The sequence below is a fragment of the Haliotis rufescens genome, unplaced genomic scaffold (genome assembly GCF_023055435.1).
Source record: "Haliotis rufescens isolate VD_foot unplaced genomic scaffold, xgHalRufe1.0.p SCAF_18, whole genome shotgun sequence".
Classification (NCBI taxonomy): Eukaryota; Metazoa; Mollusca; class Gastropoda; order Lepetellida; family Haliotidae; genus Haliotis; species Haliotis rufescens.
Genome location: NW_025963868.1, coordinates 14,115,707 through 14,143,274, shown reverse-complemented (window position 1 = coordinate 14,143,274; position 27,568 = coordinate 14,115,707). Strand labels below are relative to the sequence as shown.

Genomic DNA, 27,568 nt, shown 5'->3' with positions numbered 1-27,568 from the left:
GCTACCTCTCCGATTTTAGACGCTTTCGTTAGCTAAAGTGATAAATTAAGTTATGTGATTGTAAAAAGGTATACCCTATTACTGTTGATATATGTTTGATTAGCTTAACGCCTATTGTTTCATTGTTTACGAGGCCCTGTCGTCTAATGCGCCTCAATTCGCTGTGCAGAGTTGCGTCCCTTGGGCACGCCAGAAACCTATGACTGTGGGTTCGAATCCCGGTTCGTCCTGATTATGCTTCTAGGTTTATCAGCACCATACCCGTGCTCGTGGGTTTCACCGAAGTAGTAAACGTCTGAGACCTGCATCTCTTCGGGCTTTCCTCCCACATTAAACTGCCACGCCGTGATATGACTTGACTGTAGTCAGACAAACTGATATTTGTAATATTTTCCTCGCATGAACTCTATATGCGATTATCCTCCCGGATGTTGATTGCTCGACATCCGGGTCTTTGTCTTTGTGTCGAGTGTTACTATTCGTGCGGCGTTAAACCCAACTCACTCAGTCATTGTTTGCGAAATGACACATATACATACTGAACAACAAAAGTTCCTATGACATTAAATACGATTGAATGCAAAGTATAGTTTTTTACCAAATCTGAGACAATTTCGGTTTGCAATAGATAAAAGACTCCTGTAAGTGTTTAAATGGTTTAATTTGCCATACTGACTTCAGAAAATGCGTGATTTCATAGAAAAAATGAACATGCCAAAATGTCAATTTACAAATCAATAGCGTGTGTGTCCACCTCTGGTTGCGATGCAAGCACCACATCTTCGTCTCATGGAATGGACCAGGCGTCGCACAAAGTCCTGTGGGATATCTGTCCATATCTGCTGGAGCATGTTTCGAAGTTCCTGGAGAGTCTGTGGAACACGTGGTTGACGTCGAAGGCGCCGATCCATCTCATCCCACGTGTGCTCGATTGGTGAGAGATCAGAGGCGCGAGGAGCCAGGAGATGACATTCACGTTGTTTTGTTGAAGAGAATCCTGAACAAGTCGAGCAATATGATGACGACCCAATAAACGGTAGAACAACAGGACCGATGATCTCGTCGCGGTAGCGCTGTCCATTGAGATTTCCCTCTACCACTATCAAACGGGTCCTCTGTCTTGCTGTAATCCCACCCTATACCATAACGCTGCCGCCCCCGATCGATCTTCTTCAATGACACAATGATTGACGTAACGTTCACCTCGACGTCGGTACACTCGAATTCGTCCATCGCTGTGGCTGATGTGAAAACGAGACTCGTCAGTGAATAGAACTTGTCCCCACTGCATGACCGTCCAGCGTAGACGCTGTCTGCACCACTGAAGACTTGCTTGACGGCGGTTTCCTGTCAAAATAGGTCGTCCGGCGGGTCTTCTGGCGACCATCCCTGCCCATCTGAGGCGACGACGTACGGTTTGTGAAGATATTCCTCGAAGGCCAGGGATGCTTCTTGCAGTCACTGTTGCTGGCTGGAATCGATTTCGTAGGTGTTGTTCGAATCCAGTTGTCTTGTCGATTATTGGTTATGCGTGGCCTGCCACTCCGAGGATGGTCTCTGACTGTATTCGTCTGTTGCCAACGTTGCCATAAACACCAAATGGTGTTTCTGTGGACTTTACATTGTCTTGCAACATCACGTTGACTCGATCCTGATTCAAGCATACCAATGGCTGGCTCGCAGACGCTCATTTTCGGACAGGCGTGGCATTTCGTAATGTTGAATAATTGCGTAACTTTGTTGTTTTTCAGAGTTGTTGTTGTCAGCACGATGCTAAACAATGCATATGGAATCCCGTTAACGCACACGTTTTTATACCCATTCTTGGGTTGTGAAATGCATGGGTCTTGCATAAAAGTCAACTTTTGCATGGAATGCATGCTTTTCTGTAGCAGTTGCGTTTTTGTTACTTGATTCCATACATGTACTACAATATTGAAAACCAAACTTTACTTGTTTGAAAAATACACTAAAATATTGGTGTCACAGGAACTTTTGTTGTCGAGTATACGTGATGTTGCATCAGTGCATTGTTGCCAACAATTGAATTGACGTCACAGACAATTGACTTAACTGAGCAGGAAATTCAATATTTTCAGACAAAATACTTTTGGTATTGTACATAATATCCAACCTGAAAGACAGAATTACAAAGTGTGTATCCCTCGTTAATTAATGTTGGCAAAATAATATTATCGAAAAATATGTTTTGTTCTTACTTGAGCAATATTGGGTTCAGGAATCGTATAACGTCACACGCCAGTTTGAAAATGTGAGCCTTGCTGAGTTCCCGGCCATGGGTCTTCAACAGAACCTTAAGTATCAGGAAGGAGGTGCCTTTCCCCGGATTCTTGACGTCATCAAACGTTGACGTCTTGTAGATGATGTCAGGGAGGCCATCCTTCTGTGGTAGGGTACTCCCTGCTGGTGGGACAGACTGGAGCTCCAGGAGAGTTTGTTTCTCGGGGATCTTTGGAACATGTGTGACTTCGTCAGTTGTGTCCCTGGAAACAGGACAACGTCTGTGGGTGAGTGGGTGGGTTGACGTGTGAGTGGATAGGTTGACTACAAAACGGGGAAATATATTTCAAATAATCCCCGTCAGAATGTTCTTAAAACGTGATAATACTCCTCTAGGGCAGCACGTAATTGTAAAGAGCCTTGCAAAATGCATTATATCTGGCAACCGAGCCTCATGCACGTGCATCATCAGCAGAGAAAGTATTCCACGTGCATCACGCAAGGGCGACTAACACAGTATTAATTCAGTCGAAAAAGAGTTCTGGGTAATGTTTTAAATATTTTTCACAAAAAGTGTTTTTATGGAAGCGTATCAATGACACACGCCGCACTCTCTTATAATGAGAGAGGAGAGGACAAAATGGTCTCCGAACTACACACAAACAAACAACTATCGGTTTTATTGAAAATTTAAGCGAAATAAAATATGTTGATTCTCACGATTTATTCATTACAGAGAGTAGGTTTAGGGGGCAAAACGTAAATGTGAAGGGGTGAAAATCATTCAAACTATAAAAAAACCTATATCATACCAACATTCATCATCATCCTATGAAGCACTGAAGGTACGATTCTGCATTTTTTTTAGCGCTTGAAATGATTTCAGTATGTAAAAATACTGAAAAGGCCAAATGAAAATACACGACAAACATGCTCCCAAAAATAAAATAAATTTACAGTAATTAAGTTATAACCTTTATATAAAATATAAAATGTTTGTATCAACTAGTATCTAACTAGGGTCCCAACCTCACAAGACAATACGATACGATTGTAATATCACATATACAGACTGAAATGTTATCTACGTTGATCAAAGTATTATCTTCGTATATGATATTTTTTAGACCTTGTACGCTTCCATAGTTTTGTCAAAGTTTAAAAGTAGGGGAACACGGTTTAACAATAATTAAACACACAAATGATTTACAGTCAACTAATCACCACGTACGTGTGTGACTTGAAAAAGTATTTTTGGAGATTCTTGAAGAACCTTGGGACGACTTGTTTACACTTGATGTGAGGGGGGAGGTCCCAGAGATCTTCCTCCATCAGGGGGCGTCGCCATCCCGTCCAGATGATGCTGAGGGGGGAAAACATTTACATCTATGAAAGTGACTATGGTGGATTTTGGAAACTTTGGAAAATGATATGATTCTGTAGAAACGCCATTCCCAAAATCAGGTCTTTCTTGAGGCAGTCAGTGAGTTTGGTCTAACGCCGCTTTGAACATTATTTTAGCTGTTTCATGGTGTGCCAGTCTGAGGTTCGAATCCCAGATAATGCCTCATGGTTTGCCATTACCATACCCATGGGTTTCACCAGAACGCCTAATGTCTTCATCACTGCGCGACTTTCACCTTACCTATTATTGATTACCGTATTCCACGTAATAAGCGCCCCGCTCTAATAAGCGCCAACGGCGATATTTGCTGATATATTGGCTAGTGAACAATCCCAATTCGCACCCCTTCCGATTGATCAATGTACACAAGACTTATTTATTCACGTATAATACACACTCGTATGTTATTATGAAACATATATCTGTCTTACAAATACATTTCAGGCTGTCACCATAAACCACGAAATTTATCTTTCAACTCTGTTTTGTTCACCAAAATAATGTTCTAATAAATGCCCCCTATTTCTAATTTTGACAGCGCCCTGGGCGCTTATTACGTCGAATACGGTAATTATTAATAATTTATTCATCCATATAATATTCTGACCATTCACGTTATAATGAAAAAATAAACAATTGCTGTTTCAATCCCTTGAGTGAGTGAGTGAGTATGGTTTGACGCCGCTTTTAGCAATATTCCAGCAATATCACGGCGGGGGACACCAGAAATGGGCTTCACATATTGTACCCATGTCGGGAATCGAGCCCGGGTCTTCGGCGTGACGAGCGAACGCTTTAACCACTAGGCTACCCGACCGCCCCTTCCGTCCCTTGACTGTATTCATCGAAACTAGTACTGAATCATAAATATCGTTGCTTCAAATATATTCTATCAATATATAATTGGGAGTATTGTGGGTGAAAATCATGTCAAATTATGCGCCTTGTGAAACCCTAAGCGATACTTTTAAGAACAGAATTGCTTCCAATGCACACGATCACTTGTGAATGTACATGTTAAAGGAAGTTAAGTTATCAGTGAGGGAAGTCGATGAGAAACAACGCCTGTCCATACCTATGCATCCAACCGAATGTGACCTTCTCGGGGAAGGACGATGTTGTCTCGGGACAAGGGACCTGCATGAAAACACAATGGATCATGACACATAACAATTAATATACAAGATTCAAAAACTTATTCAATATGCCCCAGCCACCGCAGTAACAGCTAAACTTCAACGGGTATTTGTCTTCACAGCCATCGAGTGAGTTCATATTTAATGTTTAGCAATATTCCAGCAATATCACGGCGGGGGGCACCTGAAATGGGCTTCATGCATTGTACCTATGTCGGAATCGAACCCTGGTCTTTGGCGTGACGAGCGAACGCTTTAACCACTGGGCTACCTGACCGCCCCTATACTGGTAAATGTACACACACTATTAGTCGAATTACAACCAGCCGTAGCAACATTCCTACAGTGTCACTTATAGTGTACCCCCTGGGGTTAGAATAGGTCCTCAGGAACTTATGTTAGTCGTAAGCGGTGACCAAATGGATCGGCTCGGTGACCTGGTTGATTGTTTGCCATCATATCCCGACGTCGTGGATCGTTGTTCACAATATTAATCACTGGATTGTTTGGTCCAGGCACGATTATTTACAGGCTGCCGCCACATACCTTGAACATTGATGAGTGTGGCGTTAAACAAACAAACAAATAAACAAACAGATTTATATTGCAGCCTTACCCTCTTCTCCTCGACTCCTGTGGTCAGTATGATTTGATCGGTGTCGGCGAAACAGCACAGGATGAATTCCACCAGAATGACGGCATATTGGACGTAGAACAGTGCTAGGTCAGAACGAGGCCGCTCATTCTAGAAGAACAAAACAGTTAAATCAAACACCCAGCCAAAAACAACTTAAAAAAAGCACCACTTATACTATTTCATATAGCCAAGAAACGTTTAGAAACACTTACTAATGACATTGATATCATTGTGAGCTACCATCGATACATGATGGAACATTGGTAAAGGAACCTGCATCATATTCACGACGGCACAAGTACTGGATGGCATCACGTGATATGAAGCGTCATGGGGCCCTGTCGACTAAGGCCCCGCAATTCGCTGTGAGTTGCATCCCTTCGGCACGTGTAGAAACCTATTATTGTGGGTTCGAATCCCGGTTCGCCCCGATTATGTTTCTGTCAGTACCATACCCGTGTTCGTGGGTTTCACCTAAATGGTAAACGTCTGAGAGATTTGCATCACTTCAGGCTTTTCTCCTACATTAAACTGGCACACTGTGATAAAACTAGAATACTGTTCAAAGCAGGTTTAGTTTCTGTATGTTTGGGTTGTTTGTTTGTTCGTTTGTTTAACGCCAAACTCAGCAATGTTCCAGCTATAAGACGGCGGTCTGTAAATAATAGAGTATCATCCAGGCAAACCAGTGACTGACATCATGAGCATCGATCCACGCAATTGGGACACGGTGACATGCCAAACGTCAACGCTAGAGAGTAACCAGTTTCGATTATTGGCCGAACAGATTCCATTTGAAATTATATGAATGGATCACTGAAAACCCGTGATGATATCCTGCTCTACCGATAACACCCGTCACTCACAATCATGTCACTAAGCTTGACCTCCTGATCCATGTTTGCTTGTTTGTTGTTTAACGCCGCACTCAGCAATATTCCAGCTATATGATGGCGGTCTGTAAATAATCGAGTCTGGACCAGACAATCCAGTGATTGACATCATGAGCATCGATCCACACAATTGGGATACAATGACATGCATCAACCAAGGCAACGAGCCTGACCACCCGATCCCGTTAGTCGCCTCTTACGACAAGCATAGTCGCCTTTTACGGCAAGCATGGGTTGCTGAAGACCTATTTTACCCCGTATCTTCACGGGCATGATCCATGTATTCGTCTCTCACGACCAGCACAGGTTGCTTAGGATCTCTTCTAATCCGGAATCCCCACAGGGTTCCGTACAATCCGGAATCCCCACAGGGTTCCGTAAAATCCGGAATCCCCACAGGGTTCCGTATGTCAGTATGAACAGATCACGAGAAACACAAAGACATGTGTCAGACAAATACTGCAATCAAAGGTGCACATATACACAATAACTGTTTTTTAACTGTCTAGCTTTCTTCCAGCCATATTAGGGGCGGTCGGGTAGCCTAGTGGTTAAAGCGTTCGCTCGTCACGCCGAAGACCCGGGTTCGATTCCCGACATGGGTACAATGTGTGAAGCCCATTTCTGGTGTCCCCCGCCGGGATATTGCTGGAAATTTGCTAAAAGCGGCGTAAAACCATACTCACTCACTCACTCCAGCCATATTACGTCGGAGAGGGAAATAAAATAGTTTCTTGCTAACGACCGTTATACAATGTAAATATCGTCATTGCAGAAATAGAAAACCATTAATAATCTTATATCAAACATCCATGTTTATCGAATAAGGTTATCATTTAAATATATGCCATGGTGAGTCAGTGACATCATGAGTGAGTGACGGGATGAAGAATGGCTGCCGCTGAAGCAAACAACATTCCAGCGCATTTTACTGCAGGGATCTTCATGGCGTTGGCCTTGGAAGTCACAACACTGTATACTACAGAGCTGAGAGTGCCTGGCACAACACTGTATACTACAGAGCTGAGAGTGCCTGGCACAACACTGTATACTACAGAGCTGAGAGTGCCTGGCACAACACTGTATACTACAGAGCTGAGAGTGCCTGGCACAACACTGTATACTACAGAGCTGAGAGTGCCTGACACTGTATACTACAGAGCTGAGAGTGCCTGGCACAACACTGTATACTACAGAGCTGAGAGTGCCTGGCACAACACTGTATACTACAGAGCTGAGAGCGCCTGGCACACCACTGTATACTACAGAGCTGAGAGTGCCTGGCACAACACTGTATACTACAGAGCTGAGAGTGCCTGGCACAACACTGTATACTACAGAGCTGAGAGTGCCTGGCACAACACTGTATACTACAGAGCTGAGAGTGCCTGGCACAACACTGTATACTACAGAGCTGAGAGTGCCTGGCACAACACTGTATACTACAGAGCTGAGAGTGCCTGACACTGTATACTACAGAGCTGAGAGCGCCTGGCACAACACTGTATACTACAGAGCTGAGAGTGCCTGGCACAACACTGTATACTACAGAGCTGAGAGTGCCTGGCACAACACTGTATACTACAGAGCTGAGAGTGCCTGGCACAACACTGTATACTACAGAGCTGAGAGTGCCTGGCACAACACTGTATACTACAGAGCTGAGAGTGCCTGGCACAACACTGTATACCACAGAGCTGAGAGTGCCTGGCACACCACTGTATACCACAGAGCTGAGAGTGCCTGGCACAACACTGTATACCACAGAGCTGAGAGTGCCTGGCACAACACTGTATACCACAGAGCTGAGAGTGCCTGGCACAACACTGTATACCACAGAGCTGAGAGTGCCTGGCACAACACTGTATACCACAGAGCTGAGAGTGCCTGGCACAACACTGTATACCACAGAGCTGAGAGTGCCTGGCACAACACTGTATACTACAGAGCTGAGAGTGCCTGGCACAACACTGTATACTACAGAGCTGAGAGTGCCTGGCACAACACTGTATACTACAGAGCTGAGAGTGCCTGGCACAACACTGTATACTACAGAGCTGAGAGTGCCTGGCACAACACTGTATACTACAGAGCTGAGAGTGCCTGGCACAACACTGTATACTACAGAGCTGAGAGTGCCTGGCACAACACTGTATACTACAGAGCTGAGAGTGCCTGGCACACCACTGTATACTACAGAGCTGAGAGTGCCTGGCACAACACTGTATACTACAGAGCTGAGAGTGCCTGGCACAACACTGTATACTACAGAGCTGAGAGTGCCTGGCACACCACTGTATACTACAGAGCTGAGAGTGCCTGGCACAACACTGTATACTACAGAGCTGAGAGTGCCTGGCACACCACTGTATACTACAGAGCTGAGAGTGCCTGGCACAACACTGTATACTACAGAGCTGAGAGTGCCGGGCACAACACTGTATACTACAGAGCTGAGAGTGCCTGGCACAACACTGTATACTACAGAGCTGAGAGTGCCTGGCACAACACTGTATACTACAGAGCTGAGAGCGCCTGGCACAACACTGTATACTACAGAGCTGAGAGTGCCTGGCACAACACTGTATACTACAGAGCTGAGAGCGCCTGGCACACCACTGTATACTACAGAGCTGAGAGCGGCTGGCACAACACTGTATACTACAGAGCTGAGAGTGCCTGGCACAACACTGTATACTACAGAGCTGAGAGTGCCTGGCACAACACTGTATACTACAGAGCTGAGAGTGCCTGGCACACCACTGTATACTACAGAGCTGAGAGTGCCTGGCACAACACTGTATACTACAGAGCTGAGAGTGCCTGGCACAACACTGTATACTACAGAGCTGAGAGTGCCTGGCACAACACTGTATACTACAGAGCTGAGAGTGCCTGGCACACCACTGTATACTACAGAGCTGAGAGTGCCGGGCACAACACTGTATACTACAGAGCTGAGAGTGCCTGGCACAACACTGTATACTACAGAGCTGAGAGTGCCTGGCACAACACTGTATACTACAGAGCTGAGAGTGCCTGGCACAACACTGTATACTACAGAGCTGAGAGTGCCTGGCACACCACTGTATACTACAGAGCTGAGAGTGCCTGGCACAACACTGTATACTACAGAGCTGAGAGTGCCTGGCACAACACTGTATACTACAGAGCTGAGAGTGCCTGGCACAACACTGTATACTACAGAGCTGAGAGTGCCTGGCACAACACTGTATACTACAGAGCTGAGAGTGCCTGGCACAACACTGTATACTACAGAGCTGAGAGTGCCTGGCACACCACTGTATACTACAGAGCTGAGAGTGCCTGGCACAACACTGTATACTACAGAGCTGAGAGTGCCGGTCACAACACTGTATACTACAGAGCTGAGAGTGCCTGGCACAACACTGTATACTACAGAGCTGAGAGTGCCTGGCACACCACTGTATACTACAGAGCTGAGAGTGCCTGGCACAACACTGTATACTACAGAGCTGAGAGTGCCTGGCACACCAGTGAGAAATGTGGACTTCTTTTCAAATAACCCCAGGGCTCTCATAAAGATGTCTAACTGTGTCCTTTATAATGTATGTCTGACAACAACAAGACGAAGATCCCCGCAATCTACGCAACTGGGATCGGTGACATACATCAACCACGTCAGCGAGCCTCATCCGATCCCGTTAGTCGCCTCTCAAGGCAAGCATGGGTTCAATTCTAACCTGGATCTTCACAAATGTGTTATTGGTATGAAAATACATCTTTCACTAATAAATCAATAAATCAATCATTAAATAAATACATAAATAAGTAAGTAAATATATATTTGTTTTATTGATGAATTGTTCTATAATTCCAAACCTTCTCCGCGCTTAATGTCCCAAACAACATTGGCGATGCGACGTTATATTGCCTCACTCACTCTACGGCATCAGAACAGAGCACAACAATAAGACATCTGCACAGACGTCGTCTTGAGTGAGTGAGTTGGTGAGTTTGGTTTGATACCATTATAAACAGTATTTTAGTTATATCACGGCGTGTCAGCTTGATGGGGAGCAAACTCCCAAGTGACGCATGTTTGTTTGTTTGTTGTGTAACGCCGCACTCAGCTATACTCCAGCTATATGACGGCGGACTGTAAATAATCGAGTCTTGACCAGACAATCCAGTGATTGACATCATGAGCATCGACCGACCCACTTGGGATACGATGACATGCATCAACCAAGTCAGCGAGCCTGACCACCCATCCCGCTAGTCGCCTCTTACGCCAAGCATAGCCGCCTTTAACGGCAATCATTGGTTGCTGAAGACCTATTCTAACCGGATCTTCACGGGTGAGTGATGCTGGTCTCAGACGTTTATTACTTTGATGAAACCCCCGAGCACATGTCTGGTGCAGACAAACCTAGAAGCATAAATCAGGGCGAATCTGGGACTCGAACCCACGAATAAACGTTTCCTGCTCGCCTAAGGGACGCGGCGAATTGGTCTTGGTTGCCCGAACAGGGCACTGGGGCATTATGAAGAGTTTGTTCAAAACATTCTACCAATGTGGGAGTCGAACCCGGGTCACCGCCATGACGAGCAATTAAGCTATCCCACCACGTATGTGATTATGGTTATAAATGTATGTAAGGGGTACTCACCCACTGCATTGCCCGTGTGTAGAATGGAACGATGTCGCAGAACAGCCAGAAGAACCAGTACAAGAACAACAGGCACGGGCTGTACAGACCTTTACGTCGGGACTGCATCGTCAGCCCTATGGACAAGACCTGGACGGAGATAGGTGAGGAGAGGTGAAATGGTGTTTAACGTCGCGTTCAAGATTATTGCACACATGTGTGGCTAAAATACCACGCCACAATTTAACATGGATACCCCACTCAGACACAGCATACTGATACCGAGCCGACCAGTCCTTGTGTTATCCCATTAACGCCGAGCGCCAGGCAGGGTAACAACAAGTACCATCTTTTAACACTCTCTCAGCAGACTCCATCCACTAGACAACGGAGGCGGTCTGGGCGGATATACAAGGTATGTTGGTACATGTGGCATCAAGTGATTCAGCATGGTTGACGCCGCGTTCAGCAATATTCCAGCAACATCACAGCGGAAGAAACCCGGAATGGGCTTCAGTTATTGCACCCATGTCAGCAGTCGAACCTTGTTTGACGAGCAAAAAGATACCCATCGCTCGAGTAGCAGCGATACATGCTTGGGGTGGGATATAGTGACACCTTGTTAATCCGGACGATGGTGCTCCCTGTAAAATCACCAGGATTAACAATTCATCAGTAAATATGTAAAATATTAATATTTTCCAAACAGAATCCCTCGGGACGTTCGAGTCAACGGGGTTGCACTGTATGTAATTAAGTTTGTTTGGGTTAGTGATATTTCGGCGACACACGTGAGCCGGGAACTGAACCAGATGGAGCTGTGGTCTGTTTGAGGTTTGCATATAATTGAAACAATGTAGGGATTGTGCGGTGCCAAACAATATTCACTCACTCGTGTACTCGGAAACATATGTTACACAATACAGATTACCCATGTTATGCAGTGAGATGATGGATTGATGGAACAAGAGAGTGATAGAACGATGGAGTGATGGAGCGTTGGAACAATGGAGTGATGGAGCGATGGAACAATGGAGTTATAGAATGATGGAGCGATGGAACGATGGAGTGATGGAACAATGGAGCGATGGAACAATGGAGTGATGGAGCGATGGAACAATGGAGTTATAGAATGATGGAGCGATGGAACAATGGAGTGATGGAACAATGGAGCGATGGAACAATGGAGTGATGGAGCGATGGAACATTGGAGTTATAGAATGATCGAGCGATGGAACGATGGAGCGATGGAACAATGGAGTGATGGAACAATGGAGTGATGCAGTGATGGAGCGATGGAACAATGGAGTGATGGAGCGATGGAACAATGGAGTGATAGAACGATGGAGCGATGGAACAATGGAGTGATGGAACAATGGAGTGATGGAACAATGGAGTGATGCAGTGATGGAGCGATGGAACAATGGAGTGATGGAGCGATGGAACAATGGAGTGATAGAACGATGGAGCGATGGAACAATGGAGTGATGGAACAATGGAGTGATGGAACGATGGAGTGATAGAACGATGTAGCGATTGAACAATGGAGTGATAGGACGATGGAGCGATGGAACAATTGAGTGATAGAACAATGGAGCGATGGAACAATGGAGTGATAGGACGATGGAGCGATGGAACAATTGAGTGATAGGACGATGGAGCGATGGAACAATGGAGTGATAGGACGATGGAGCGATGGAACAATGGAGTTATAGAATGATGGAGCGATGGAACAATGGAGCGATGGAACAATGGAGTGATAGAATGATGGAGCGATGGAACAATGGAGTGATGGAACGATGGAGTGATAGAACGATGGAGCGATGGAACAATGGAGTGATAGGACGATGGAGCGATGGAAGAATTGAGTGATAGAATGATGGAGCGATGGAACAATGGAGTGATGGAACAATGGAGCGATGGAACAATGGAGTGATAGAATGATGGAGCAATGGAACAATGGAGTGATAGGACGATGGAGCAATGGAACAATTGAGTGATAGAATGATGGAGCGATGGAACAATGGAGTGATGGAACAATGGAGCGATGGAACAATGGAGTGATAGAATGATGGAGCGATGGAACAATGGAGTGTTGGAACAATGGAGCGATGGAACAATGGAGTGATAGAACGATGGAGCGATGGAACAATGGAGTGATGGAACAATGGAGTGATGGAACGATGGAGTGATAGAACGATGTAGCGATTGAACAATGGAGTGATAGGACGATGGAGCGATGGAACAATTGAGTGATAGGACGATGGAGCGATGGAACAATGGAGTGATAGGACGATGGAGCGATGGAACAATGGAGTTATAGAATGATGGAGCGATGGAACAATGGAGTGATAGAACGATGGAGCGATGGAACAATGGACTGATAGGACGATGGAGCGATGGAACAATGGAGTGATGGAACAATGGAGTGATAGAACGATGGAGCGATGGAACAATGGAGTGATGGAACAATTGAGTGATAGGACGATGGAGCGATGGAACAATGGAGTGATAGGACGATGGAGCGATGGAACAATGGAGTGATGATGGAGCAATGGAGTGATGGAGCCGTGTGTACCTACCAGTGTAGCCAGCCGCACAGCAGCTGTCGTATAAAAGGCCGGAGTCTTTGATATGCTGTACGGCTCCAGTTGTCCTGATACCACTTCAGCCACTGCCAGTCCCACTAACACCACCTGGACCACCTGTAACACATACCCGGTATATACATACATGTACCCACCCACCCATCAATCCATCCATCCGTCCGTCCGTCCATCCATCCATCTATATATCCATCCATCCATCCACACGAACTAATAACGACAGCATTAGTAAATACACAATTTCCTCCGCTTCATGCAGGGATTAGTGTGCCTATCACCTCAGCTTGAGCAAAACCGACACTGGAGTAAGATGATTAAAAAAATTCATGATTTTAAGGCACACGATAGTGTAGTTCGTCACTCATTCTTTCCGTGTTTGGTTGGCCTGGCCCAGATTATTTAAAGACCGCCATGGCGTATCATGTATACTGTCTGCTGCACAAACAAACAAACAAACAAACAAACAAACAAACAAAGAGGAGTGTTGCTGGTTGCGGCGTTGGGCAATCACTTACTTTTTCCAACAGATTCTGTGAGTGGCTGGTGCTGCCGGGAGTACATTGCACACTTACACTTTTCGTGAACACCTGGTGTCACCCCGGATGTTCAGCGAGCCATTCATTAATTTTTTTATCACTATTTGCTTTCACGCCCAATGGAATCTGTTTCGGCAGATAATCGAAACTGATTATTCTTCTGGCTCTGACGTTTAGAACTATCCTCTCACAATTGTGATGCTTCAGACAGAAATTGAAATGGATTTTACTTGTCGAAAACATTGACAACGCCGGTGAATACCCTTACTGGGTATCTAGCCGGGTAGCGAGGTCGTGGTTGCCACGCCCAGGTACCCCTGCGAATCAGACATATTATGAATGACTTGCGGTGATAAAGAGTTCGTATCCGGTTAAAATCTTTTTTAAATTGATTATCATGATAGTTTCGAAACAGCGCTGAACAGTTAGGGGCGGGAGCAATTTAGGCAAGAGTGTGCCTTGAGAAACAAATATATATTGACAAGGCAGTTTATGTTTGCATACATAAATTTGCGTGTGTGAATATTGCAAAAACAGTTTGCAAACTAGTTTGTGGCGTGTGACAAACAGTTGGCGATAAAGGTAATATTATGGTAACACAATCGCATACAACCACTCAGGTATACATATATGTAACTGAAAATTGAAAGACTTCCTGTTAAACGCAATTATTATGGCTTTTTAATCATCACTCATTCCTGCAGCAGTTTTTAAAATATGTAAAATAGGTTTGTAACTATATGGCTGGGTAATTCTTTGTAAAAATAGATTGGTTCAATGAAGACTTGGGTAAGGAATAAATCTACCATGTCTGAAATGTTGCACATTTGTGCCCAAAAATGCAGATTAATTGATTTTTCAAAGACCTAATATTCAGCAGTTGTGTATTTTACGAACTCGTTTTCCTTAAATTTTTAAAGGTCTTAAACCAAGATATATTTGACAAATTATAACCATGCAGCAGAGTTCTTTGAGTGCTGACTAAGCGCCTGTACAGTTCAGTTTGTAAATATAGTTGAGCTTACTCAGATATTGACTATTGAAAATCAAACATAAAATAAAATCATCTGAGACGTGTATTCTTTTGGCTGCTTGGTTTCGCACAGAACAATGAATTGTTTCATGCAAATCATTCTTCCTGCTAAGGCCAATATTATTCTCCTAAGTCCTCCCCTACTTCCAGCATTAAACAAACTTAACGAATATCAAAACGCGAAGGCAAATGACCCTTTGCATTATCAATAACACATTTTTTCATCTAACCTATATTAATTTAGAAGGGAAACTACGCATACTTTTTATGGTATTCCTGTGTAGATACACGGGGACCACGCATGCCCTTTATGGGGACTACGCAAGCCCTTTATGGTATTCCTGCGTAGATACACGGGGACCACACATGCCCTTTATGGTATTCCTGTGTAGATACACGGGGGCTACGCATGCCCTTTATGGTATTCCTGTGTAGATACACGGGGACTACGCATGCCCTTTATGGTATTCCTGCGTAGATACACGGGGACCACGCATGCCCTTGATGGTATTGCTGCGTAGATACACGGGGACTACGCATGCCCTTTATGGTATTCCTGCGTAGATACACGGGGACCACGCATGCCCTTGATGGTATTGCTGCGTAGATACACGGGGACCACGCATGCCCTTGATGGTATTGCTGCGTAGATACACGGGGGCTACGCATGCCCTTTATGGTATTCCTGTGTAGATACACGGGGACTACGCATGCCCTTTATGGTATTCCTGTGTAGATACACGGGGACCACGCATGCCCTTGATGGTATTCCTGCGTAGATACACGGGGACTACGCATGCCCTTTATGGGGACTACGCAAGCCCTTTATGGTATTCCTGTGTAGATACACGGGGACCACGCATGCCCTTGATGGTATTCCTGCGTAGATACACGGGGACTACGCATGCCCTTTATGGTATTCCTGCGTAGATACACGGGGACTACGCAAGCCCTTTATGGTATTCCTGTGTAGATACACGGGGGCTACGCATGCCCTTTATGGTATTCCTGCGTAGATACACGGGGGCTACGCATGCCCTTTATGGTATTCCTGTGTAGATACACGGGGACCACGCATGCCCTTTATGGTATTCCTGTGTAGATACACGGGGGCTACGCATGCCCTTTATGGTATTCCTGTGTAGATACACGGGGACTATGCATGCCCTTTATGGTATTCCTGCGTAGATACACGGGGACTACGCATGCCCTTTATGGTATTCCTGTGTAGATACACGGGGACCACGCATGCCCTTGATGGTATTGCTGCGTAGATAGACGGGGACTACGTATACGCATGCCCTTGATGGTATTCCTGCGTAGATACACGGGGACTACGCATGCCCTAGATGGTATTCCGGCGTCGCATGACTACGTGAAACAACTGAGAACAGTTGGTGTTCATAACAAATAACTCATAACAAACTGACACAAGTCATTTAGTTTTCTTACCTGTCTACATATAACATCCTATACAGTACATGTACAACGTACACGTGAAGATCCGGGTTAGATTAGCAACCAATGCTTACCGTTTAAGGCGACTATCAGGATTGGGTGGTCAGGCTCGCTGACTTGGTTGATGCATGTCATCGTATCCAAATCGCGTAAATTGATGCTCATGATGTCAATCACTGGATTGTCTGGTCGAAACTTGATTATTTTCAGACCGCCGTCAAATAGCTTGAATATTGCTGAGTGTTGCGTTAAAAAAACAACAAACGTATGTTGTACACGTTCTAATGTTGTACCACACATGATACACACGGAAAGATCCATGGTTAATATTTGGTTCTATATTTTTTTAAAGAAATTGAAGAATATGTGTCTGATGCAAATGCGTATATGACTATGGGAGAGAAAAGCACTTTATATGGGTATCGACTGTGTCGTCACACTGAGTAGAAGGGTCCCTCCTTATGTGTGCTTCACCAAGGTACATACATGTATATCATGTACATGTAATAACACCAATGTCAGCGGTAGTCATAGAACCATCACATGTAAGTGCATATGCATATAGATGTGTATAGGAAAAGATACTCAATGTACTCTGATCATGAAAAAAATATTCATGCAAAAAAGAGAGTATGAAATGAGTAAAAAAAAGAAATATTTAATTGATGTTTATTTATCAAACAGTGCCTGCAATCCATTCACACTGTAGCATAATATATACTACTCATAACTACTTAAACAAGCCATAATCCGCGGATCATTCGCGATTGATTCCCGGAGACTACGCGAACTATTCGCAATGTTACTTCGGAACACGGTAATAAAGTTTTGCCTTATAGTGTAAGGGGGAGGACATGAGTGAGTTCGTTGCTGTTCACGCCGCTTTTTAGCAATATTCCAGCCACATCATAACGAAGGGCATTCGAAATGGGCTCCATTCATTGTGCCCATGTGGGGAATAGAACCCGGGTTTTCAGCCGGGCGCGAACGCGTTAATCGCTAGACAAGCTCACTGAGAATGATGGGCATAGAGAGACAATTTCAATATTTATACTGATACGTTGTTATTTATTAATATTATGAAATTAGAAAACTGTCAAGTTGATAGCTTGATACTGTTGTCTGCCAGATGGTAGCAACATTTTTTTTCTTCAACTGTGTTAAATAATAAATGTAGTATATTTATTTCAAGATTTTATCTTCCTTACTCAATGCTGGTTTTATATGCTTAACATGATACCGTTAGAATTAGGCCATGTGTCGAGAACACAAAACGGCATCTGGTCCAGGTCAGTCACGAGCATGAGTCATACACAAATACGTGTTGTCACGGGAGGGTTTACTCAAGTGTAAATTAACCGATTGCTGAAAAAAGCAGTCACGTATAATGGCATTCGGATCGTCTCAGTCCAATAGGACCAAGGCCCTACTGTCTGTTTGTTGTTAACGCCGCACTCAACAATATTCCAACTACATGACGGCGGTCTGTAAATAATCGACTCTGGACCTGACAATCCAGTGATTTACATCATGAGAATCGATCTACGCAATTAGGATACGATGACATGCATCAACCAAGTCAGTAGGTAAGACCACAGCGTTAAACAAATAAACAAACAGAACTTGAAGTTTTTTCTGAACTCACTATTTTAGCGATGCAGAGTTTTGACAGGGGGTAGTGCTGGCGTATGTGGTGGAGGTGGTGCAGGAAGACAGGGAGGGTGGCCCACAGCCACCCACACGGCACCCACGTCAGTACCGTAGTCTGGAAACATGGCGTGAACTCAGGCCAAGTGTTGTTGGTTAACAAGTCCAGATCCTGCAAGACAACACAATATTTCAACATGAAGCATTACGAAACAGGATTAGTTAAAACGAACTTTCTCATAGCATTCTCTGTCGAAGTTGTCTCCCTTTACCATGCCAGGATCCTCTGAAAATGGTTCGAATCATGGAATTACCGGATTAAGGAGGCTTGGCCGTCAGTATCATATCTGTGGTAATTACTCCTACCTTGCTAACAAGTACACCTGGGATGGGGGACTAGTATTTCTGTTTCTTAATCCATTTCCTCGTGCGCTGTTCTCTCTATTCATGTGGGGGCGGTGGGCTAGCATAATGGTTAAAGCGTTTGCTTGTCACGCCGAAGACCCGGGTTCGATTCCCCACATGGATACAATGTGTGGAGCCCATTTCTGGTGTCCCCCGCTGTGATATGCCTTGAATATTGCTAAAAGAGGCGTAAAACCACACTCACTCACTCAAGTTCATAAATGTCACGACAGTATGCTCTTATATTGTCTGAGAATGTGATGTTACTGTAATGTTGGTGAAACCAGCGTAAAACAAACTCACTAACTGTTCCAGTGACTGTCATGTACACATTTCAGATCCCAGTTTTGTTGACACGTGTTCTTATAGTATACATAATGATAATGCACTAAATCCACACAATAAATCATGCTCAAAACGCACTGATAATTAACCGAGGCGTTGGCCTTACGCTATGGCCGCCGTGCAATATCAAGGAAGGTGTAAGAATCGTCTATCCATATATACTCTCCCGATCATATGCACGTGTACCCGAATGTAGACAACCAATTGTTTGATTACTAGTTGTTGTTTAACGCCGCACTCAGCAATATCCCAGCTATATGACGGCGGTCTGTAAATAATCGAGTCTTGACCAGATAATCCAGTGATTGATATCATGAGCATCGATCCACGCAATTTGGATCATTGACATGCATCAACCAAGTCAGCGAGCCTGACCACCCGATCCCGTTAGTCTCCTCTTACGACCAGCATAGTCGCATTTTACGGCAAGCATTGGTTGCTGAAGACCTATTCTACCCCGGATCTTCCCGGGCCGGCTGTTGATTGCGCCCGCCCACTGGGTGTCCTCCCGTTACACAGTCTGTTCCAACATGCAGAGGGTACTTAGATCCCATAATGTCGCGTTTGTACTCTATCCGAGTGAAACGTTTATATTCTGTCAAGCAGGTATTTGGTCACTTGCTGATTGAAATGGACTACACAGAAGAGATATATACTACACAACATTTGCTAAGGACCACACCTTTGACTAAAAATGACTATTTTGGTACTAAGCAAATGCTGAGTTACATTAACTGATTGTAAGGTACAAAAAGGCAGTGGCTGATCAAAACGATCTACGCCTTATATTGGCATCAGATCCTCTGTATATCCGTATGTTATCAGGGGGCACGGGTGGCCCAGTCGTCTAAGGCGCCGCGATTCGCAGTGCAGAGTTGCGTCCCTTGGGCACGCCAGAAACCTATGATTGTGGGTTCGAATCCCGGTTCGCCCCAATAATGTTTCTAGGTTTGTCAGCACCATACCCGTGCTCGTAGGTTTCACCGAAGTGGTAAACGTAAAGACCTGCATCACTTCGGGCTTTCCTCCCACATTAAGCTGACACGCCGCGATATAACTGGAATACTTTTAAAATCAGCGTTAAACCCAACTCACTCACTCGCACCGTATGTTATCAACAACTGTTACAACATACGGGACGATACCGCAAGCTGTTGTCATCTCACAGTGAACTGCATGTTGTAGGTAAAACGTTTGTTTGTTTTAACGCAACTCAACAATAGTACAGCTATTTGACGGCGACCTGTAAATAATCGATGCTTGCCGACAAGGCGACTATGCTTGTCGTAAGGGGCGACTAACGGGATCGGGCGGTCAGGCTCGCTGACTTCGTTGATGCTTGTAACACTATCCCAGTTGCGCTGGTCGATGCTCATAATAACAATCACTGGATTGTCTGGTCCAGACTCGATTATTTACAGACCGCTGTCATAAAGATGAGTGCGGCGCTAAACAACAAACAAACAAACAAAACATTGCGCTTCCATTTGTTCTCTATTTAATCTTTCTTATTCAGTTTCGGTTTTAATTTCGCCTCGGGTATATTTAGGGTCAGCCATGTTGTATTGGGTGTGTGGGGCGCTAGGTTAGCCTAGTTTTAAAAGCGTTCGCTCGTCACGTCGAAGACCCAGGTTCGATTCGTCACATGGTACAATGAGTGAAGCCCATTTCTGATGTCCCCTGCAGTGATTTTGCTGGAATGTTGCTAAACGGGGCGTAAAACTATACGCACTCACAATTAGTGGTTATAACATGTGTGAACTCGGCACTTTTAAACGTGATATATTACACGGTACTTGACCTTTGCGTTAATGTACTGTGGCGTTTTTATAATGAGGTGGTGTGGCGCTATTCCGCTCAGAATCATTTCCTTACATGACGAACTTCCCGATGTATTTATATCTCTTGTGAATATACGTAGCTGTCCCCTCTGAATTGAGTTTGTGAAACTTTAGTTACGAATAGGTTAATGTCCTTCACATAACCTATAGCATTTCGTGACTTAAAGGTCATGATTCGCTCTGTCCTGGATTGAATGCAAGTTGGTCCTTGAATACGATCTTTGATTACGATCCTTGATTACGATCCCGCTGAATACGATCCCTGATAACGATCCTTGATTACGATCACCTGATTACGATCATATGATTATGATCCCAGAATTACGATCTTTGATTTCGATCCCGCTGATTATGATCCTTGATTACGATCCTGACTACCATCACCTGATTACAATCTTTGATTACGATCCCGCTGTGTATGATCCTTGATTACAATCACCTGATTACGATCCCTGATTATGATCCTTGATTACGATCCCGCTGATTATGATCCTTGATTATGATCCCTGATTATGATCCTTGATTACGATCCCGCTGATTACGATCACCTGATTATGATCCCTGATTACGATCCTAGATTACGATCCTTGATTACGATACCTGATTAGGATCCCAGATTACGATCCCTGCATATGATCATTGCTAAGACCCGTGCTCGTCCATTTCACAACCAATACACGCGTCTGTTGCAAATATTTAAAATTCTGCTAAATACCAGCCAAACAGCAGGACTAGCAAGTCCAATAAATTGCCAGTCCGGTACCATCTTGTAACCACTTTTGCTGTAACGTCGCCGGGGATCTTTTTGGCTCCCTCGCTCTATAATTTAGTTACACCAATGTGTGTGTAACTGTGAACAGAGTGTTCATTACAGACTGTTATGACATTATGATGGAATACATTGCCCTCTGTGTGTGTCTCGCTCACTCTCTCTAGTTCTCTCCCTCACTCCCACACCTCTCTGTCTCCCCCACTTCCTTTGTCTCTCTGTGTAACACCAACTTCATACAACCTAATAACGGGTTGTGCTCGTGGGTTTCACCGAAGTGGTAAACGTCTGAGACCTGCATCACTTCGGGCTTTCCTCCCACATTATGCTGACACACTGTGATATAACTCGAATACTGTTAAAAGCGGCGTTAAACCCAACTCACTTACTCAATAATAACAGGGTTATTCCTTCACAACAGTAGATATAGTGCCGTGAGAACAGTAAAATAATGTGCATTAGCGCTACCCGCGCTAACCGACTGATCCACACAACTAATGCCTAACGCGCTTTGTCAACATAGTAGGCGGATTTGGTATTGAGCCAGACTTGCCATATATTGACCTCTGTTTGATATTCAAAGTTTAACGCGAACAATGGATACTTGGCAGTACAATGCAGGTCAAAGTTCGGCATTCATGACCCCTGTAGCCGGGCATAATACACGTGGCCCTCACCTTCACCTCCAGTGCCTGTTTAATGCCATCGAATACAGCTAACATGTCGCTTGGCTTGTGCGTTGTCATCGACTTAAAAGGCTAAAAACAATGTAACACTCGTTAACTCGAACTCTATTATCTCATCACCTCCATGTATTATTCCAGGCGATGTAACGTTGTGACCCCGACCAAGTCGTTATTGGCACTCCGCATGTGTCGTACTCGATAGTACTTCAAATTTACAAGTTTCACCGGTAATTCAGTTTGATATTTTATCTATTTCACAGCGGTATTTGTATCTTCTTATGTCAAAACAAATAAACAAACTATGTCATGACCTTTGCTCGGCTGTTCAACAAGCAGTTTCTCAGATGTCTTCAACGTACATGTATGTCCAAAATAGAGAACCGCTTACAGACATTTTTATCACATATTACAACCAAAGATAGCGATTGTACTGGAGTGGAGGTGACATATGACGTATGTATGACAAAGCAGGTCTCTAGGACAACAATGACTAACCACGAGCTGACCCACACTGTGGTCACGTGACAGGACGATTTATTTTAAACCTCTAAAACAGTTTCAAGGGATTTAAAATCATATACTCTATTTTCTTCAGTATTTAGGGTTCGTATAATACTCTGCCACTGGTCAAATTACACTTGAGTTATAGATAAAGTCTTTATCTTTTACTCGCAAAAATGACCCGAAACATGGCCAGTATGTTATAAATCATTCTTTAGTTTAAATTAATTAGCTAAATTAATATTGCGAAGTTTTGTTGATAAAGTTGGAGGTCAAGGTCATGAAATATCACGTGTGTACCTAGTGACCCTAAGCCATCTTGAACACCCAACTATGGACTCCGTGTTGTGGTGGGGAGAGCGTCTGCAAGGAGGGCCGAAGGTCGGTGGTCCGATCCCCATTAGGAGATAAGGTCTGGTCGGACACACACACACACACACACACACACACACGCACCACCGCCAAACCAGTATTTCCCGACCTGTCTGTGTGGCATATGTGCGGACATAAAACAGGAATATTAACAATCATGTTATGAGACTTTCAGATGATCGGGTGACAGTCTCTTATAAATATCAGTGACAGACGTGGTGATGTTGTAATTTGACACAAACATTTCCAAAAAGTAGCATAAAAAGTACAATTTCCATTACCAGTATATACTAGCTGAGATTAAGGGTGAAACGATACACCGATATTCCGATGCATCGCGATACTTGACTCACGATACGATTTACGATAAACGTGGGCCCATTTATCGATACGCCACGATACGGAACGCAAATCTCAAGTACAGCGTTTCCTCGCTATTGTGCCTTTCAATGAACCGCTAACTTGGTTATAGCGCGCGGTAACGCATGGCTCCCAAAAACGTACTTACATTTTTAATAAGCTCAGGTTTTACACCGACAGATGTTTTTCCCCATGTCAAAAAACATTATCAGCTGATCACATCAGGCACGCAAGCACATAACACCGAAAATACCTGTCAGCAAATCCGAACTGAAGTACGCAATTCAATACCATTATTATACTTTCCTGTTATTAAAACGTGTTCATTGTATATCTGGTCTTGTGTTTGTAATATATTTTAATTATTTTATTCAAAATTTCATTTAATATTGTTTTCATTAAGTTATGTGAAATCGTGTGTGAAGAGATACAGCAACCACGGTCAGATTACCGCTTTTGACGCATTGAAACGAACTTTAGTTGCTAGAGAATGGATACATATATTAAAAATGCCATACTTTGACTCGATAAAAGTCATATTTGTGGCAATTTGGCTAATATATGTCAACATAACGTTTTCGCAATCGAAATACATGTAGCACGGGAAATCCCAAGGGTGACTGGTCAAATTGTTCCATACGTAAAAATATCCCGCAACAGCAATCACCAGTACCAAAATGCTACAATTGTGGTTCTTATAATTTTAAATATATATATATAGTAAAAGCTGTTCAGTAGTCTTGTTATTATAAAATAATTTTGACTGTTCCAAAATCATGAAAGGTTCAATCTTCACATGTATTAAGTCTCTTTTTTTTGTTGTTGTGCGTATCGAGATACGTATCGTATCGTGACCAGAATATCGAGATGCGTATCGTATCGTGACCTTCCTGTATCGTTGCAGCCCTAGCTGAGATATGATGACATCAGCTAGAGAATAGGTACTGTTCGATTGGAATAACAGTAATTTGGATGAGACATGTGGAGCGTATGTTAGACAACAAATAAAACAAACAAACAAACAAGAAAGAAAGACTAACACGAAACAAAATAGCAACCTGATTTGTTAATAGGTTGACATCCAAAAAGAGATTCTTGTGTCAAGTAAATCCTACTTCCCAGTGATTCCTAGTACTTACTGTATTTTGACTAAACTCATTTTTTATACCCACAAAGGTCGTTCGAGAGAGAATAATAATTTCCTGTGAATCCACAGGAAGTTGATCTTGTTTCATAAAAAAATGTAGATTTTTTTCTTTAAAAAACCCCACACTTTTATTGTTCCCAGAGTTGTAGATTAATACAGTATTCCGTCAAAAACATATTTCGGATTGCACAGAATGACACAATACACTCTTGTAAGATTTAAAGGGTTTGAAACAAACATTGTCATATTTCAAACCAAAGAGGTTGCAACAGAAATTCAGACTAAAAAATAGCATGCATCAACAGAGCGCTAAGAATCAAATGCTGAGAATAAAAGCGACCATGTTTTTGTTACAGTTGTTTTTGTCATCGTTTTTTATTGAAAAACGTTTCTCTATTGAATATATGTTTTTAAGTAGTTTTAAAAGTATATCTTTTTTCGGTTTGGTTCCTTTGATTCCACTTACATGAATATGTCTTTTCCCAATAAAAGTATATGATTGATTAAAGTATTAGAGAAATAAAATATCAATGACTGGTTTGTCTGGTCCAAAATCGATTATTTACAGGCCGTCGTCATACAGCTGGAATAATTATGCGCGAGGTGTTATACAACAATCACACAAACAAAGATCCTCAATACAACGCAATAAACATCACGTGTGGCACATGCCTCGTTGCAAGCGTATTGCCGTTAGCGCCCTGAACATGGGTTTCTTAATATGAAGTATGTGTAATCATACATGTTCTGGGACAGGAAGTTTTACTTTATATGTGGACAATATATGTATACACGCGACGATACAAAAATAAATATAGCAGTGTGCCTCATTTATACATTTATACATTTAGAGTTATACACAACATTTTACATCCCCAGTATTGCATATGTTTCTATTTTTATCATTTTCAGTGATATGAAATATATTCCTGAAATGTTTGTTTGTTTGTTGTTTAACGACGCACTCAGCAATATTCCAGCTATATGCCGGCGGTCTGTAAAAAATCGAGTCTAGACCAGACAATCCAGTGATTGATATCATGAACATAGATCCACGCAATTGGGATCGATGACATGCATCAACTAAGTCAGCGAGCCTGACCACCCGATCCCGTTAGTCGCCTTTTACGACAAGCATGGGTTGCTGAAGACCTATTCTAACCCGTATCTTCACGGGTCTATTCCTGAAATGAAATATTGAGTACGTGCATATACTACCATATATAAACCACAGAATGTGTAGTATAATAGTATGTAGTATATGTAATATATGAATAAGATCATTAATATCATAAAAATTAGTCTTCATGTTGAGCGCTTTACATCGTTGTCAAGCAATCATGAATTCATATACAAAGTCTTAAATTTCATATATCGATCGACGCAAATATAAAAACTAATAAACTGTTTAAATGAAACAAGTAAACACATCCATTGTTTTAAAACAAATCCGTACCCAAAGTCGATCGTTGCCACAAAACCCGTCGTACACCATGTTGTGGCGGTAGTTGAACACTTGTGTGTCAGCTGACCTCAATGGCTGGCCGTAGTTTCCCAGTCTTTGTTAGCTTACTGCGTTGTGCCTTTGTCGTCGTGTTATCCATGCACTTGGAGTCTTTGGTTAAAGCCCACATGTACCTCTGTCAAGGGAAATCCAAGAACTGAACCCATCCTTGTTAAGTAACTGTTAAAAAACTCCAATGTCAGCATTGTCGGTGAAATACGTTCGCCGAACGCTTTTGTCTTATCGCTGGGAAAACCCCTGGTGGCGGTTCTATATTTGGAACAAGCCACGCTACGTCACTCTCGTGCAACAGCCGAGATGTGTGGTGAAATCGACACGTGTTATGGCTAGGCCTCAAACGAACGCTTTCACGATAAACTTTTTGGTTCTTGTCTTATCGTTATTTGTCCGATCTCCTCGACTGTAATGTTAGCACGTACTGTAAAATAATCTAACATTGGAAGGTTGCCGCGGAGTATTATCAAGCTTTTCGCTTTTTTTCCTTGTAACGTGACATGAAACCCGCTGACGGTTCGAGTGCGTTCAGTGCAGATTACCGAACTATTCACGAGTCAGACCTTTCAATTCACATGTGTTCGAATCACCCCGACTTCGAATTTAATTTTCATTATTATTCAAAAATATAATAATTTTTTAAGGATCCTTTGTAACATAACACAATGAATTTTCCACTTTAAAATCTGGTAATTTATTTAATCACTTCATTATTTTGTTTACTTTTCCGTACTTTTTACAACAAATTACAGAGCGATAAAAATTGTTGAAATGTGCAAGTCCTTTTTACATATAATTGCTTGATTTGTGAATCTGTCGACCCAAACATTCACAAATGTGGTATTAAATCAAATATAATTAGAACCGTCTCTTTTTGTCTGACGTGAACTTGAAGGAGGCCAATAAAAACGGATGTAACAATTTGACATTTTGTAAAAGAAGATATATAACTTGTATCTATTTCACTAAATTCTTTTTCGCCCGACTGACACTATTATTTAGGGATCAATTCTAACAAAACATGTTAAAAAGCTATATTGATAGAATAGTGAACGCACGTTTCTGTTGTCTCTGTCTACATGTGCAGTCTGAGTTGTGTTAAATTTAATAAATATATTTTTGATTGCTCTTATATGCACGGGGAACGTGACGCCCGGTCGTGTAATTCCAGCGTCGTAATTCACGTGCCAGACAAAATAGATCCCACGTTCTTCTTGATTGTGATTTCTGGCTGTGATCACGCCATATCCATGCTCTCGGCATCACTACTGCCTTTCCTCCCACAATGCAACTGATAAAACAACAATATGGCTCAAAGCGCCGATAAACAAAAACAATTTTGCGTTAGTGCCTCGAAGTGACACATGTTTGTATATATCTTGTTAAAAAACATTATT

At 43.0% G+C, this 27,568-nt stretch overlaps 1 protein-coding gene across 1 annotated transcript in view; it reads right to left on the bottom strand.

Moving 5' to 3' along the window:
- Positions 1–26,497, bottom strand: part of LOC124112997 (multidrug resistance-associated protein 1-like) — a 56,935-nt gene extending 30,438 nt beyond the window's left edge. The window contains exons 1-8 of the mRNA XM_046473217.2: positions 26,109–26,497; positions 18,225–18,398; positions 13,529–13,651; positions 10,968–11,096; positions 5,399–5,527; positions 4,722–4,783; positions 3,473–3,604; positions 2,220–2,504 (exon numbers count right to left, since the gene is read on the bottom strand). Of these exons, the coding sequence (XP_046329173.1) occupies positions 2,220–2,504; positions 3,473–3,604; positions 4,722–4,783; positions 5,399–5,527; positions 10,968–11,096; positions 13,529–13,651; positions 18,225–18,398; positions 26,109–26,147 (1,073 nt within the window). The 5' untranslated portion in view covers positions 26,148–26,497. The remainder of the gene's footprint in view (positions 1–2,219; positions 2,505–3,472; positions 3,605–4,721; positions 4,784–5,398; positions 5,528–10,967; positions 11,097–13,528; positions 13,652–18,224; positions 18,399–26,108) is intronic.
- Positions 26,498–27,568: the final 1,071 nt, after the last annotated feature.